The following is a 17499-nucleotide window of genomic DNA, read 5'->3' as shown; positions in this document are numbered from 1 at the left end:
CAATTACACAAACCCCTCCCTTCCCCCCTCCCTTGCCACAGGTGACAATGGACCAAATTGACTGCTCACTGTTGTGTTCCAAGGCTTACCATTGGCTTCGGGCTGAGTCTGAGAGGGCACGGCTACGTACGGGTCCTCCCCTTTGTCTGAGCTCATGGGGGGGTCCTTCCGCTCCACCATGCGGCCCCGCCCCAGGGGGCCCTCGGCGGCCTCGGGTAGGGCCGAGGTGGGGAGTGAGAGGGTGTGGTGATGGTGGCGGTGATGGTGGCCTGCCGGACACAACACAGGTTAACCGACGCTCGGGGCAGACAGGGACAGGCTTCAGTGCATGTGAGCACGGGCCAGCAGGGGTGCGCACACACACACACACATACAGATCTATCCTGCTTTGAAGCATACACACAGACACATACACTCACACACACAAGGACAGCTGCTGGGCTGTGTGAGGCAACAAAGTGTTTCTCCAGGGGCCAGGGGCAACTCATTAGCAAATGTGTGTGTGTGTGTGTGTGTGTGTTTCTCAGGATAGACATGTCCTTTCTTTTTTTCTGTCATTCTGTGCCTCTCCTTGTCTTTCTCACTCTCTCCCCTCCTGTTCTGACTGGCATGTCAAAGCTCCATTGGGCCTGTCAGAGCAGAGCAGAGTACGATCGCATTTCTCCACAATCACCACAGGGTGCCTACCTTTGATATGAAGGACAAGAGACAAACTTTCTTTCCAACGCTCCTGTTGAGGAGTCTGCCTGTAACTTTTCTTCAATTGTAAAGCGCTTTTAACTCTGTTCGTCCTCTTCCCCGCTACCTTTCTTAAGCTTTCTGTTACTTCAAATCTAACTGTTCAATTCATTTTGACGTGTACTGTTACCGTCTTACACTTCAAATCATAAAGCTTGTTTTTAAGTGGGAACAAATAGTCGATTGAAAGAAAATTAACAACTATTTCGATAATTGATCAATCATTTTAGTCATTTTTCAAGCCAAAATGTCAAATATTCTCTGGTTACAGTTTCTCAACGATTTGCCGCTTTTCTTCATCTTGTGTGACATTTCACTGAATATCGTTGTGCTTTGGACTACACCTTGGGCTCTGGGAAATTGCTCAAGAAAAATTGTGATGTTTCACTATTTTCTGACATTATATAGAGTTAATGATTAATTGATTAATTGAGCAAATAATTGGTTGACTAATCAAAAACAAAAATAACCATTAGTTGCAGTCCTAGTTTGTTTCTTCTGTCCTCCCCTCTCATACAACCTTTTATTTTCTTTGTAAACTACTTATCTCATCTCCTCATAACCCGTGATCTCTTACTTCCTCTCCACTCTTGTGTTCTCCTCCTACTTCCAATTTACTCCCACTTTTCCCCCCTTTCTTTATTTTAAACCAAATGTTTCAAATCTGCACTGCCGGGAATCTTTATTTAGCAAGGCCCTCAACCACATGGCTAGATCAATCATCAGAAATATGTCATTAAGAGTTAATGAATTTTCTCTGATCTGACTCCTCTGTAATTAAATTCCTTAATGGCTAAATTAACTACTGGCCCAATGTTAAAAAGGGTATCATAATACAGCCAGGAAGTTACACTGATCATGAGACTTTAATAAGAATAGCACACACAGGGTGTCTCTCTTGGAAATGAATGCACTGTAAGTGCTCTAACACCTTAAAGTTTGACATTATCTGACAATTGCAATAAAGTACTCTTTCATCTGTGGTTGATGGATCATATCTGTCTCTTCTCCGTCTATCACTGCACGTCTCTCAAACTATCTGTGTGTGTTTTCCTACATCTTCCCTTCTCATTTTTCTCATTTTCTTTCATAAGCAGAATTTTTGCGTTGTCTGTTTATTTTTGAACCATGCTAATCACATTACCATCCCACATGCTTACACTTAAGCCACCCTACACAATTTTGCACAAGCTATATATTGTATTTAATATAATGTATTTAAACCACACGTTTAAGAAAAAAATCCACCCAAGATGAAGAGTGACACTTTTATCAACAGCCTCGGTGGAGCTCAACCCCCAATTCCCATTTTGACACGCTCTCTCCAAGGAGGAGGTGACAGCAATGTGTGTGTGTGTGTGTGTGTGTGTGTGTTTGCAGATGTGTGAGTGCCTTTTCAATATGTGTTTATACTTGCGTTTGAAGAGGGGGAGGCATTCCAGGGGACTAACGTTGATGCTGCTGGTAGACTACACACAACAGACACCCACACACAACACCACCCAGAGCCTCCTCCTCCTCCGTGTGGCGTGGCAATCATTAAAATGATTTATTTAACTATTGGCCCAAGGCTGAGAGATTAGTGTGACAGGCCTATTTTATAATTCATTCCCCCACCGCCAGGGGAAGTGCAATTCAGGCAGATGACACACATAGAGAGAGAGCTTGGAGCCTCAGAGGTCCTCCACGGATCAGGAAAAAAAAAGCCCTAAACTACAGACGGATGCACATCCCTCTCTTTCTACAGATTAAAGAGAGGCAAGGATGTCTAGTCTGGAGTAAAGGAGAGGAGAATGGAGAGGGGGCATTTATTTATCTTCAAATCCATATCAACCACTGACAGATAGATGGAGGGGCTGGGGCAATGGCTGAGACTTTGTTTGGGGGGTTGTAAACTGGGTGTTGTCTGTGTGTGTTTGTGTGTGTGCCTGGAAATACAGCCAAGCCTGTGGGAGCATATTCAGCACTATAGGGTTGCACACCAACACAGTTGCTTTCTCTGACCCTGGATTTTCAAAAGGAGGGAGAATCACAGTGGGGGTACAGTCACAGGGGGCTGAGGGAGAAAGAGGGAGAGCTGGGCTTTCTGGAACGACTTCAAAATATCTATTCTTGTCAGTCTATATGGATCTGACTGTTTTGATCTGGCAGCTGCAAGGTATGGGTGTGTGAGAGAGAGATTTACTGAAAATCAAACTAATGCGCCCTCCGATTAGATAAAAATAAGGTGGATGTGAGTGTGGGTGTGGGTGCTATGGATAAGAGTGACTTTGATGCGGGCTAATCACATCTGTTTATCATTCTTTAAAAAGACTGATGAAAATGTTATCAGCCAGCAGTGAAGTGTGATTATGATATTGTGGTGTGTGATAAGGTGAGTAAACGTATTTGCAGGAAGAAGCCAGCACTAAAAATGTGTGTGCATGTATGTCTGAGCATGTTTACATTAGCCTTTTTGAATTTGAGTATGCAGAGAGTCTGCAAATGCTTGGTGGCAGTTGGCAGAAACATATCTGATCTTCCCTTACTCTAAACAGGCCATTCTAATCTCTCTCACTCTCTCTCTCCCTCAGTCAACACATGTCCTGTTTAATGTGCACACTGAGGCATTTCTTCATCATCAAGGCCTTAAACCACCAACAACCAGATCCATCAAATTAGCAAAGCAAAGGTCAGGGCTAATCGATGATATTGCACAGGGGATGAAGAAGAAGGGGCAGTGGGAATAAGGAGGTAAAGGAGGTCTAATAGAACTAATAGAATCAGAATCAGCATTAAAGATTTTTAATTCTACATTTCTGATTTCTAATTCTGCGTCCTTTATTCTAAACACCAAAGGGGCTGGGTATGGGGAAATACTACGAGAAGTGAAATTGACCGACCGTGCTGTAATGTTTCATTACCTTCGTAACTGGAAGGAATGTCTATCAAAAAGAAGGAATGAAATGAATTCAGTTAAAACCTTGAGTCATTAATAACCCGTCTTTACACATGTGGGAGGAGTTTTCATTTCCTTGAGAGGGAATGATTGATTGACTAGATGAAGAGGTGTGGCTGAAGTTAAAGAGTCAGGGGAGATGAAATGCAGCTCCTGTGTTTTATTTGATTGTCTCTACAGTATATGTGGGATACTTACCGTTGAGTGCCACAAAGGTGTCTGGAAGAAGAAAAGAAATGAGGGGGAAACGTGTTATTGCTTGCAGTAAAGGGAGCTTATGCTTTAACATGATCAAATGCCATGACTTTTAAAGTAATTCAGAATCGACTGGCAGCTCGATATTCTCCTAACTTTTAATCAGAGGAGATCTATGGCCTCTACAGCTAATGAAGCTCCAACACTATGGCTTCCCATGACATAACATCCAGATTGAAGGGGAAATGCACCGCCTTCATTTACTCTGAGTAAATTGTCAAAATTGAGATGAAATGGACTAAGATAAGTCAGATTGTTTGGAAATGTATCTTGCAAACCAAACAACTCAGTAGAATATCAACAGAGTATCACATCTGATGAATCCAAACAGTTATTCTGAACATGAAAAGATCAAATATACATTCTTCATATGTGTCATTCTCTGTGTTCTGTAGAGTAAAAGAGACCTTTCAAGACTTCTGAGGCTGACTGGGTTGGGAGCCCTATCTTGTTCTGTGTTTCAAAATGAGCCCTGTGACTGCTCACAAGTAAAATCCCTTCCTTGTGTTTGTGTTGTGTTTTTCTAGCGATTTGCAAGAAGGAACCCAGTCTTTGCCCAAGTGGACACAACACTCCTTTGACCAGGGGACCAGAGAAACAGCAGGGGAAGGACAGAAGAGGGTGAGAGCTGAGGGACAGATGGATGGAAGAGGCTGAAAGAGAGGATTGTGAGGGCGGAACAGACGGGGGGAGAAAAAGGTGACAGCAGTGAAGAAGGAAACGGAGGGCAGAGAGAAGAGGGACACTGAGTTAACAGAGAAGAGAGGAATGGGGGGGAATAAAATAGAGGAGGAAAGATAAGAGTGAAGAGGGCCTGCTTACTTTGGCAGTCTCCCAGGCCATCTGTGTTACCATGCTCCACGTCCTGCTCAAAGGCTGATCTGCGGGGAACAGAGACATCATGGTCAGCAGCGGAAAACAGGCCAGGCCATGCAGGCTCGCCACACCTAACAAAGTAACAAAGCTATAGGAAACCTACTACAAAAACACCCCCAAACACAGTGTACCCTATGCTTGCACACAGTGTAGGCTGCAGAAAGCCCTATACTGGAACAAAATCAAAGAACACCTAGCAGGTGCCCTGGAGGCCTAAAATCAGTGGTTATGAAGAATACTGGCAAGCTAGTAAATCCATAGCTGGCACGGGACTCATTGTCAGTAGTGTTGATAGAAATAGATTCTTGAAATAGATATTTAACTGTAATAAATGTATGTTGTATAGCTTTAAAGGAATAGTTCGACATTTTGGGAAATATGCTTATTTTCTTTCTTGCTGAGAGATTGATATCACTCTCATGTCAGTATGATAAATATGAAGCTACTGCCAGCAGATGGTTAGCTTAGCTTAGCACAAAGACTGGAAGCGGGGGAAACAGCTAGCCTGGCTCTGTCCAAACGTAACAAAATCAACCTAAGAACTATGCTGAAGTGTAAAAAATGGGTGGTTTGTGCTGGACTATTACTTGGCCCTGAGAAGTTGCCAGGCAACCAGAGGAGACTCTCTGGAAAGTTACTGGTCGCGAAGAAACAGTCAGACACAACCGCCAACTCGTATAATTAAACAAACAAGATATAACTAATTAGTGAGTGTTAGAGGTGCTGGTATGCAGAGCCAGGCTAGCTGTTTCCCCCTGTTTCCAGTCTATATGCTAAGCTAAGCTAACCTGCTGCTGGCTCCAGCTTCTCATTTAACCAATGGCAAGAAAACAAATAAGTGTATTTACCAAAATGTTGAACTATTCCTTAAAAAAACACGGAATAGATGTAAAAAACATGACACTGTTTTCATGAGAACTTTGTTCAATCCTTTCTCCTATTTCTCAGTATCTGACATCATCTAGGTTCAGTAGAGATATGAGGCTGTAGTCCCAATCACATGGGCCAAGACCAGGGTAGCGAAGGGTAACCAGGCTTGAGGGCCATCATATGACACAGAAGAAGAGAGGGAGAAACCTGTTTAATTCCTGAAAGACCACCAAGCAGGCAGTAAGGAGATCTGTGAAACAGAGCGGACCAACTGTCAACCAGGATCACAGTCACGCATGACAGCTTTTCACAGTCCTCCTCAGCTCCCCCCCTGTTACTCCTCCTCCTCCTGCCTGTCCACCCGCCTCTCATCTTCCTCACCCTCCACTGGTCACAATTATAGCATGAAGAAGAATGATTTTCCAAAACAGCATCACCCACCACTTATCCCCTGATCAGAGTTGAAAGCATGAACCTGACAACAAGGACAAGTACAGGAGCTCTTTGGAGGATTTCTGCTGTTATTCTCAAATTAGAAACAAAGTCAATGTCACTACTTCATGTGTCGGAGATGATTGAAAATTTTCATGCATTCGTTTAATATTCATCTTTACTTCCAGTTTGACAGAACCTTAATTGTGATGGAGATGGTAAATGTTACCCTCTTGATAGCCAATTTCCCTTCAAAAGCAACAAAAAAAAAAACAGCCACACAAACAACAACAACAGCGGCATCCTCTCTTCTTATCTGTGCGTACATTTAATCTGCTTTTCTGATTTGCTTATCATACACAGTCATAATCACAAAGCAGACGCAGAGTTGCACAATTAAACCTATCTAAGCACAAATGCCGTCCAAGCACTCCTGGTATTTGCTGGACTTTATCACCTGGTCCCACCCTGCCATGACATTTTGTTTGGCTTCTTTGACAAGACCAAAACACCTGCAACCTTGTGGTCATGGTTTCCATGGTTGATAATAACATTACATACTGTAGCGAGACTGTGTTGAGATGGAAATTACAAGGTTTAAATCCCATTGGTCTCGAGATGAATTAACAATGAGTAGTCACACTACAGATGCAGTGTCTGGGCCTTACTTAGCACATGTGAAAGTGAATGAACCATAGTGTCAACCTTCAGTTAAAGGGTTCAGGTCCCATAGCAGCTACATTATAGCAACAGAAGTGCAGTGTGTTTGAATGTGACACTACAGACGGTTCAGCTCAGGGTTAAGATCCCACTGCAACTGCATAATGCATATTTAAATCAGATTCAAACTGCACTGTACATAACTGGAGGCAGCTAAGGGCCACATTTCTATATTATCTTGCATCAGATGTGATTATTATGTGAGATGTGTGGTTGCACAGAGGGGACTTGGTTGCTGAAATGCAGGTCAGGCCTAATAGCATTAATTATTCATATCAGAGATGAATGGGCGATGAGGGACTTAATATACTGTCCATACACTGTAAAGTAAGTATGCATAATATTTCCTCAAAGTCACCCATTAATTTTGATTCATGGCTTTGATTTTAAAAGTAATACCTGCAATCAACTCAGACTTTATTAATCAGGATTTCACCAGCTAATAAGTCAGTATGTGTGCAGATTTAATCAGTGTAAGACCCCACCCCTGATCCAGAGAAGAGTCAGGGCTGGTGGCTGTGACAATGGCTTAAAAAAATTAACAATAATTTTTAATACACTGATCTGTTGTCAGTGAAACACACTCATGTACCTAGTTTACATAATAACAACCATACAGAATCATGCATGAACAGGGGGTGACTGGGGACCATATTGCAGGAGACCAGAGTGCAAGCTGTACATAGGCAGTAGGTATGAGAGGCATAACTCCACATGGGAAAGCTGGCACACAAGAGCTGAGGCCAGATGGAAGAAGAAAGGAGGGGAGGCATGCAAGAGAGAAAGAAAATATCAGAGGAAAGATAGAAAAAGAAAGATGGATAAAAATAGATACACAGACAGGGATGGACGTAAGAAGATAGATAGGTTGCTGGTTAGGTAGACAGACAAGGAAATAGGAAGAGATGGTGCTGCAACAAGGTTTTTATTTTAATGAGGAAAGGAAAAGTAAGAAAGGAAGACTAATTTTAAGAAAGAGAAGTCTCTTCTCTGCAGGGATCTGTTTGTATGAGCAAACCTTTATATTTAACACCAAAATGCCTCTGACACTCCCCTCCCTCGTTTCATCCCTCCTTCTGTCCAGCCTGGCAAATGCTTTGAATAGCTCACCACGGACCAACAGATCCTACCGGCCTAATCCCCCCCCTTAGAAATATTGTACAGTAAAGGAGCAAGGTCATCTGCCCTCTTAATGCCTCTGTGTCGGCTCTTTCTCCAAAGTGGAAACTCAATCAGAACAGCCCACTGCAGCTTTACAGAATAATAAAAGGATGGGCTGCGTGTGTTTTCTTTGTGTGTACATGTGGGTATGTGTGCCTTTGGTGTATTGGCATGCCAGACCAATCATTTTGCAGCAGGGGATCAAATTCATTCAACGTCAAATAGCCGCTGGAGCACTGGTCCGTTTGTTATGACTTCATCTGTAAAATGTTTTTTCCCACCACAAAACTCCATATGCTGTTTGTTCAGAAAGTATAATCTGGTTCTATGTCAAAACTACAGCCACAAATTATAGTTACCCTCGACCACCAAGCTTTCCCCAGCCCTGGGTACCCAACCCTGAGCCTGGGGCAAACAACACTTTCCTTCCATTCATCCTTCCAATGGCCCTTTCAGCTGGAGGAAATTGCACTTCACCATAAAATTAGAAAGATCACAGACACGACAAATCGAGAGAGGAATGCCACCAGTCATGACAAAAAAGGTGGGATACTATTTTATTAAAATTGCTTGGCAAACACATGTGTCTCACCAGCATCATGTTAATTACTTCTCTCAGCTGTACATATGTAACCACCACATCATTTTACATGTTAGCTGTATTGTAATGGAAGATCTTTCATTATTAATACAAGCTTCAGTGGACTTGAATATTGATTTTAAAAGTGACATAGTGTAAAACTGGCTTCCTCTGATTTCAAAGTAATTAAAGTTAATATAGAGTTGTGAAGTGGGAGGAGCAGCTGGTCTTTTTCTATACTGTAAATTCCGATTCCCAACTTTTCTCTTGATGAAATCCTTAATGTTCCTGAACATAGAAGCACTGGAGTCTCCTGGATAGTTAAACAATACTATAGGCTAATGTTGCAGCCAACAGTTTTAATTACTACAACTTTGTTTTTGAGAAAAAACCTGTATCATATAGAGGATGGATCTAAATACTACTATACCCATAAGCCTCAATCACGTTGCCATGGAGAAGAAGCCAGTCAGTCAGTGACATGTCAAAATGTCTGTGAAAAAAGCCTATTGTGATTGTGTTTACTAACATGTTACTTACTTGGTGTTGCCGACCACCTGTCTGCAGGCTCCTTCGGACACCCAACCACAGTACGGGTCTCTAGAGGCTATACAAGACCTGAATGTGACACACACACACACACACACCATCAGCCCCTCATCATATTGTATACTCGAGTAGTAGTAGTATTTTAGGGAATCAAAACCATTTGGCTGTTTTTGAAAGAATGACGATTTCATGTGCAAGCATCAAACTTACTTCTTGCATCTTCCATGTCTTTCACAGCGAGACAGCGGCACTTTAACTACGCAGGAGGTGAAAGCGACCCACAGAGTGTGACTCTTGCTGTCTATCTGCATGCCGATGATGCGCTTGTCCTCCACACCATCTATACTGCACCTAGAGGAGAGAGAGAAGAAGACAGAGAAGAGGGTAAAACAGGGATTTTTCTTTCTGTCTTTCCTTCAACTACCTGGTTATTTAGGGACAAAGTCTTCAAAAATGTTGGTGAGGAGAGATGTAAGAGGTCATAAAATGAGATTTAACAGTTCATTTAAAGAGATAAAAAGAGGAAGATTAAGATGTGGCAGAGAGACAAACTGTGAGGTCAGGGAGAACAGAGATAATGCTGGACTCGAGAACATGGGTTCAGGAATAGAGTAGGAGATAAAGAGAGATAAAGATGGGGGTGATACAGATACAACAGATAAAAAGACAGATGGGCACTGTGAGCAGTCAGCAATAATAACTGCACTTAACTGTAAAACCCACAAACATTAACGTAACTCCCCCCCCCCCAACCATTCTTCCATCCCTGCTAGTCTTCTTTGTCTACTCGGCCCCACAGGAGCACACTCTAATCCCTCTGGGCGTGTCAAGCTTTCTATCCCTTCTCTCCATCCATTCCTCTCTCCATCACGCCATCCAGCTCCTGGGATTTAATCTCCCCTTCGTAGCGCTCTGGTCCCGCATTAACACTCTCAATTAGGGCTTAGAGTCCATCTACACTGGGTAATGCACGACAATCGGGCCTATGCTGATCCAGCCAGCCAGGTAAGGGAGCAGGCGGGCAAAGTCACTTACTGTACGCGACTAAAGCCAGATGGCCAGCAGCCGACAAATGCTCGGGTCCCAGCCATAGAGACAGAGAAGAGGAGAGAAGGGAAACAAGGCGGGAGATACAGAGAGGAGACAAGAAGGAGACACAGCGAGGGGAGAGGAGAGAAGACAGGGCCTGCCCTTCATCCCCTCCATACGGCTCATCACATGGCCACAGCATGTTGGATAACAAACAGTGGTAACCTTGAAAGCCCTCCTGTCAAGTCCTTGCTCTCCTTCCCTTCTTCTTCTCGGCTGTCTAACACAATAATGTATTCTCCGCTCTGCTTCTTTCCATCTCTCCTCTGTGGTCCTCTCCTCTGTTCTGTTTCGCCCTCCTCTGTGCTGCCATTTCTTCCCCCTCATCCATTACCCCTCAACTAAATATTTGCTTTGGCGGGGTCATACTGTGGCTGATTTTTCCTTATTCACTTCTACTCCAAATACACAACAAAGCTCAACTCGTTCACCCCACCGTGCCCAGCTCACTCGTGAACACACTCACATCCATACATGCAACAGCAGCCGTGTAATGTATTAGCGAGAGATCCCAGGCTGGCTCTGAAGACAAACACAGACTTCGCCGTGTTAGAGTGTGTGTGTTATGTTTCCTTTAATCAGCCAACGTTTTGGAGGAGCTGGGCTCCGCTGCGGTTGGGAACCACAGCGCTACGTTATCCAGAGCCTTAGGGTCTATGTCTTTAATTTAGTAGCTGTGGTTGGGCAGAGTGTAACCTGATAAAACTCTTTTAAATGATAGAGTAGCCATCTGGCTGGCTGGCTTCACTATATAGCTTGGGTCGGGGGAATTGACTGGTACTGATGGAGCTGGTGGGTTGGTGGGTTGGCTGAGTCGGGAGATGGTTGGAAACATGCAAAATCACACACACTCTCTCTACAACACACACATATGCAATAACTGACCTTCCTTTGTTTGTAGCAACTGTATCTATGTGTTTCTCTATTTATATCCATCTCTCTCATACATACACATGTACACCCAGAGCTACATACTTGTCAGGGTTGTAGACGTTGAGCTCCTCCAGAAACAGGCTGTCATTGAGGAAGCCGTTATTCATATTGGCCAGGAACTTGAGGATGATGCCTTTCTCAGATCCCAGGAAGACCACTGTATGGTTTTTATGGGCACCCGCTTCATTGTCTACCACAATGCGCGTCAGACGATACCTGGAATAAGGAATAGGAAGTAAAATAAATCAACCAATCAATCAGTCAATTAATTAGTCAGTTTGCCCACCAACAGAGGATCTAGTTTTTGCCCATTAGAAGAGCAACAGATGGTGATGAAGAACACCCGCAGGGATTCAATGTAAATGTTTTGAACTCTATCCCAGTACAGTGCTTCTTCTACTAGACCACATTCAAAAACTTGTGCGATTAAATTTGCATCGATAAAGGGTCTAGGGAAACTAGAAAAAATTAAGAAGCAAGGACAACAAAAATAGGTGAATGTAATTTCCCAAATAATAATTATATAATCAATCAATCAATCAATTGATGTGCTTTCCATCATTCACGTTAGATGTCTATAAGAATAGCAAACAGCAGGGGACATTACACATTCATAATTATCTCATTGATTGATTGTTATTTCATTAGAAATTCAATCAGATTGCCATAGGGCATGTCAGGTGGTTCCTAAAAGAAGAATATTGCATAAAGGCTGCCCAAGCAACAGACAACAGTTGCAAGCTCTACTTTCTTTTCTAATTGACAGCTGCTGATCACATAGTTTGGCTCAGCACCAAGTGGATGTGCATAAAAATCAAATTTCATCTCATTATAACATCATACCAAGCAGATTCAAGTTAGCAGATTAGACACCTGCCAGTCAGTGTGTTTTGCATTGGTGCCTTATTGTGCTTGTGGGCATTAGAAGGAAAATTCAGATGGATCAAATAACAAGAACAGGTTTTAAGAAATACCTCTTTAAGCTATTTACTTTTACCATCTGATTTCATTGCATCACAGATGCCGGTATCTATCTCTCAATTACTTTCAGGGCCAAGAAACTCTTAAAGTTATCAAAAAAGTACATATCTGCACATCAGAGTGTATTATGCAAATGCTTGATTTCACGATTTTTTAATTGAAGGAGATGGGATTTAAAGATTAAAGATGAGAGTTTATCCGGAAATCCAGGAAGTCCACTTTAACCTTCATTAATGGTTTACTGATTGTTCTCTATACGAAAATGGGTGAATAGGACCAGAATTTATTTTGGATGTGATGAATGTAAATTTAACCTTACTAGAGTCCATTAAAAAAACATCTCTTCAAATGCTCTGTGTCAGTGGCTTAATCCAATCAACAGTAGCAGCAATCTGAAGGTCTAATGTGGTTTTGATCTATTCAAGCATAACAGGAGCTCCAAGGACTGTGTCAGTGGGATTTGATCTCAGTGAAATAATACAATCTCAAGGACTAAGACATTCACTGTCTTTCCTTTTCAGGATAATAAAAAATCTCAAGAGGGGGATTCTTCAGAGTGCCTCCCCCCTCCATTTGATTCATTGTGCCCAATGAGGTCCCTGCCACAGCACAGCAAGTCACAGCACAGAAAAGCTTTTTCAAATTTGTAGCAAAAGCTCTTGCTGGATACTGGGGTGTCCTCTCCAGGGTGTAACAAGGATCAAACCTTATTACCGATTTTGTTTCCAGTTGACTTCAGCTCAAGAATAGTATTCCACATCGAGACTATGACAGATAGAAAGTCTCACTCCTCTTCCACCCCATATGCCTTCATGATGCTTTTTAAGCTTACATAATGCTTTTAACTACTGCCTCTGACTTACATGCCAGGCTCTGCTCACTTTGGTGCCTTTATAAATTAAATAACATAGTCTGATTGCGTATTATGTAAAAACAGAAACACTGTGTTATTTAAAATATGGTTGTATGATTTAGTGCACTAATGAACAGAGAGAGTTGTAGAGATAACCTTGATGATAGCTGTTCATATTCTGACTAAGCCAGCGAAGTATGTAGGTCAGACCTCAGCAAAGTAGCAGCAAGATATAATACCATGCAAATAATTTGTAAAACCTATGACGAATTCTTTATGTAGCTTATCTTTAAAGTGATGTTACCACCACTGAGGCTTGTCAAGGGTCTGGCAAGCACTCCTAACCTTAAATCTCATCCAGCTGCAATTCAGAACCAGGTCCAAATTAAAAACTACTTTTTTAACTTTTTACCAAATGCTCTGTCGGCTAGTTTTGCCTTGTCGATGGGATGGCTGTGTGCTGTTGTATTCCCCCAGAGGCTGGCTGAAATGTCTGTGTGTAGTGTAGCTAAAAGCCAGACAGACCTTTATGATCAAACAGCATCAGCACTGGCATTTGGGAAATGGGCTCAATTCCAGAAACGCAGAAGAAAAGCCAACCACAGGACAAAAAAAAAACTTTTAACTCAAATATACTCTCTTTGAAATATCCTCAGAGGATTTAAACAAGCAAGTTTGCAACAAAGACTAAACGTAGCTGGAATCATCTTCTTAATAGGGACTTGTAAGTGTAAATATGAAATCTTTGTTTGCATGAAGACATCTCATATAACCAATACATTTCAGACGAACATCTCTGAGAATTCAAATTGTTTACTCTGTCTTCATCACATCACTACGTGGTCACTCTGGGAGAGAGATAGTGTAGTGTAGATCTGTGTTTCCTCTACTACAGCGAAAATAGGTCAGCGGCTGGTTTGTGGTGGAGTACTACTGTGTTTTTATGAGCCCGACTCTCAGAGCAGCACTTCACATAATTATTGTCCCGGGCTGAAGAGGCTCATGGACCTCTGATGACGATGGCCTTTGGAGTGTGTAATCCTTACCGGACCATGGTCTTGAGGAACCAGGGCCTGTTAGCAATGGAGGGCACGGCCTCGTCCATCAGAGGATGCATCTTGATGAAGTTGAGTGTGTCGTCGGGGAACTCATTGGATACCTTGTACCTCTCCATGGATGGAGTGCCGGCACAGTTGCCAGGCCTGCAAATGGAGAGGAGGAAGAGGAGGGCGATGAGAAGGAGGGATGATGGGAGACAATAATTGAGAAGAAGGAGGAAAAAGCACAAAAGAAAAAACGCTACATTGACTGTGGGGGGAATGAGCAATTTTTCAGGCCAGAGCTCCAATAGAAAACAACAATAGAAAGTTCTACTTCCCTAAAATCAATGAGAGTGCAGCCTTAAATTACTAAACTCTCACTCCAAGAGGCTTTGGTCAGAGCAGAGGACACAAGATGTCTTCTTTTCTCTGGACTCAGGGTAAAGCACTGAGACATTCTATCTATCTGATCCTTTTACAGGGAGTTGGTGAGCTGCTTGTAAAAGAGAAGCTGCTTTTGATAGCATATCCCCTTTGCAGGCATCTCACCTCTGAGAGCTTGTAAAACCCCTTTACTGCGTGGTCTTTGATACCCTGCCACACCACATAATCCACACCAGGTCCTAGAAATATTAGCCAGCTGGCCAGTGAATGTCTGACACTGTCAACATGTAAGGACCAAAAACCTAAAAAATATATACATGTCTACTTAAGAGAAATGTGTGTTCATCTTCCTACGAAAATCTTTCTTTACATAACTTTTTAAAAGTAGAATTTAAAATCCAATAATGAAGAAAACTCCTTCAGCCATTTTGTGCATTCCTATATCCATCTCTATCATGTCTATACAGGGAAATGATAGAATTTCATAGAAAAATGTAGTACTGCTTTTTTAACCATTTAAGGTACACTTTTTTGGCTTGAAACAAAGTATAGAAAAAAATTCCCCTTGACAGATGAGTAAAGGTCATCTGCTGCTAATGTTAAATTATACTCCAAATTGATACTGTTATATTAAAGGGCCAGCATTTACAGAACCTTTTGTCACTGTAAAAAAAAAACAGCAATAACAGCCAGCCCTATAAAATTTTCTTTGTTATAGCTACATTTATGTCAGTGGACATATGGAGGGCAGAACGCAAACAGACATCTCTTAATACGAAAACCTGTAAATGATTCAGTATGAGAGTCTAACACATGGAGGAACAGTCTGCTGCGGGGCCAGACCTAGGTGGCATTGTTACAACTCTCCGTCTGTTTGCCTGCAGATAAACGGTCTGAGCGTACCAGAGTATGGAAATGAAATCAATCACATCAATCACTGCAACAACGGCGGGTATATCTGATCTTTGCAACGTCTGACCTTGTTGAGCATAAACAACTAATTACATGCTAATTGGGTAAAACTCACACATATACACTCATTCACACAAAATACAGAAATGAACGCACAGAGAGTACAGTACGGGCTCTCTGTTGGTGAAGAACCGCCTCCTTAGCCAAATGGGAACACACGCACACACACACACACACAGGGTACCAACAATTATCGTGGCCCAGATCTTTGTAGTAAATCTGTTTTTTTCTGGAGGATAGGAGATCAGCTCTTAGCGCACTAATTAGCAAGCCATAGATGGGAGATTGATCAGGCTGGTGCATTTGTGGAATTAGCCAGCCATCTGTAAAATGATCTCATGCTTCATTTATTGATACTGAGCGCTTCTTTGATGCAGCTGCGTGTGGGGGAGAGGTGAGGTAATGGGTTAGGGGTGCAATTGTGAAAAGAGGTGTTATTGGTGTGAATGTATCTGTGCATACAGTATGTGGATGTGTAATCCCTTACTAAAGAACAAGTAGGGATGTACTGAAAAATGATGCAACACGAGTTAAAAATGTGGTTATATTAACACATCATAATTCAACAAGTCTTATGCATTGATTGATGCATCTTGTGTGTGTCTGTGTGTGTGTGGGAGAGAGAGCCAGGAGTGAGAAGAAAGGGAGGAAGAGAGAGACTGTGTGACTGAATGTACTGTATGTGTGTATGACTGTGTTAAATCCCATTTGTGAATGTATGTGTGTGTGTGTGTGTGTGTGTGTGTGTGTGTGTGTGTGTGTGTACGCTGTGGTTAATTAACTGCTGTTGTACCTTGGCTTGGGAACCTTCTCTTCAGGAAAAGGCGTCCAGGTGGAGTCTGGGGATTTCTGCTCTTTGAAACGCCCTGTGAACGTGTTGGCCACCTCCGCCATGTCATAGGCGCACACCGCTGAGCCTGGAATACTGCCACAACACACACACACACACACAAAAAAACCAACATAAACAATCCTCTCAACTAAACATTTCAAAGAAACACCTTGCCAAGTCTGGACTATCACCAGGAGACAGAAAAATGGATTTACAATCCCCTTTCAGATGGGTTAAATTCCTCAGGGGTGGCTCATTTTAGATGTTGCTTGTTTACACTGGGTGATGAAGTCAAGTTTGCCATGTTGTCAAGCATTTGCCATATTAGAAAAATAAGAGGTGTCAAGTTCTTTATTCACACTTCCCTCAATTAAGATGGTGAAAACTTTGCAATTTACTCAATTTCTTTTAATATAATTGATTAATTGTTCTGATTCTAGCAATTACTCTTATCTCTGTATTGATTACAGTGTCAGTGCTATTATATCAGTGCATATACTGTAGTGTTATTGCATATAGTAGTCTATGAGTTACAGTGTCTGTGCTTGCCAAGCCTCGTGAGGACACACATTCCCTAACTCTTCACTCCAAGACTGGGTTTCCCCAAAAGCCTTGAGGCAACAAAGTTCATCGCAAGTCCACTGTTGGGCAAGAAATATGGACAACAGATTATCTTATTATTGCCATTCATTTAAGGGGAAAAACACCCATCTTGTGATAGCAGAGAGCCTCTGTCTTCTTTCCGTCTGTGTGGAATCAATGCATAGCAGACTGCTGAGTCACTTTTCTATTTTTCGTGCATCTGCTCTCATAAATTAGAATGGAAACTAGGAATTGTTTATTCTTTGTCAGACTTTCTTTTACAGAGAAATCTCTCTCAGCTGGCTGGATTTTCTAGCTGTTGCATCATGGGTTAAACTCATAAAGACATCAGGGAGACAGCATACACAAGGGCAGTATTATAGAGAGCAAGGTCAGAGAGCTGTTGATACTTGGCTTAGCTACTAAATTACAGTAATTACCCACTGTATTGGATATGTACAGAAAGTTAGACAGTCACATGTCTGTTTATATCAAGCTGCTAACAAGGCAGATAGATGGTGAGTGAGCCAGCCAGTTAGCAAGTGACTGGGCCAGGCAGCAACCCAGCCAGACATCCAGACAGACAATTAAACGACACAAACCCTGAGTGCTGCCTACAGTCTGAATGTGCTCCGTCTAATTTCACCCCCTGACTATGAAATGGAAAATTAATGCCAGGATCAAAACTGGTGCTTATAGAAATTTTCAGAGGCA

At 42.3% G+C, this 17499-nt stretch overlaps 1 protein-coding gene across 3 annotated transcripts in view; it reads right to left on the bottom strand.

Annotated features, from left to right (window-relative positions):
• sema6a (sema domain, transmembrane domain (TM), and cytoplasmic domain, (semaphorin) 6A) overlaps positions 1 to 17499 on the bottom strand; it is a 108704-nt gene that overhangs the window by 13756 nt on the left and 77449 nt on the right. Inside the window, exons 11-19 of one of the 3 annotated variants that reach the window (XM_044197902.1) lie at positions 16165 to 16296; positions 14022 to 14177; positions 11184 to 11357; positions 9330 to 9470; positions 9111 to 9188; positions 4754 to 4812; positions 3875 to 3895; positions 3642 to 3662; positions 90 to 269 (exon numbers count right to left, since the gene is read on the bottom strand). In XM_044197902.1, coding sequence (XP_044053837.1) covers positions 90 to 269; positions 3642 to 3662; positions 3875 to 3895; positions 4754 to 4812; positions 9111 to 9188; positions 9330 to 9470; positions 11184 to 11357; positions 14022 to 14177; positions 16165 to 16296 — 962 coding nt within the window. The remainder of the gene's footprint in view (positions 1 to 89; positions 270 to 3641; positions 3663 to 3874; positions 3896 to 4753; positions 4813 to 9110; positions 9189 to 9329; positions 9471 to 11183; positions 11358 to 14021; positions 14178 to 16164; positions 16297 to 17499) is intronic. The other 2 variants (XM_044197903.1, XM_044197904.1) reach the window with 2 other exon arrangements.

Source organism: Siniperca chuatsi, linkage group LG5 (assembly GCF_020085105.1).
Source record: "Siniperca chuatsi isolate FFG_IHB_CAS linkage group LG5, ASM2008510v1, whole genome shotgun sequence".
NCBI lineage: Eukaryota > Metazoa > Chordata > Actinopteri > Centrarchiformes > Sinipercidae > Siniperca > Siniperca chuatsi.
This window is presented reverse-complemented; position numbering and strand designations above follow the sequence as displayed.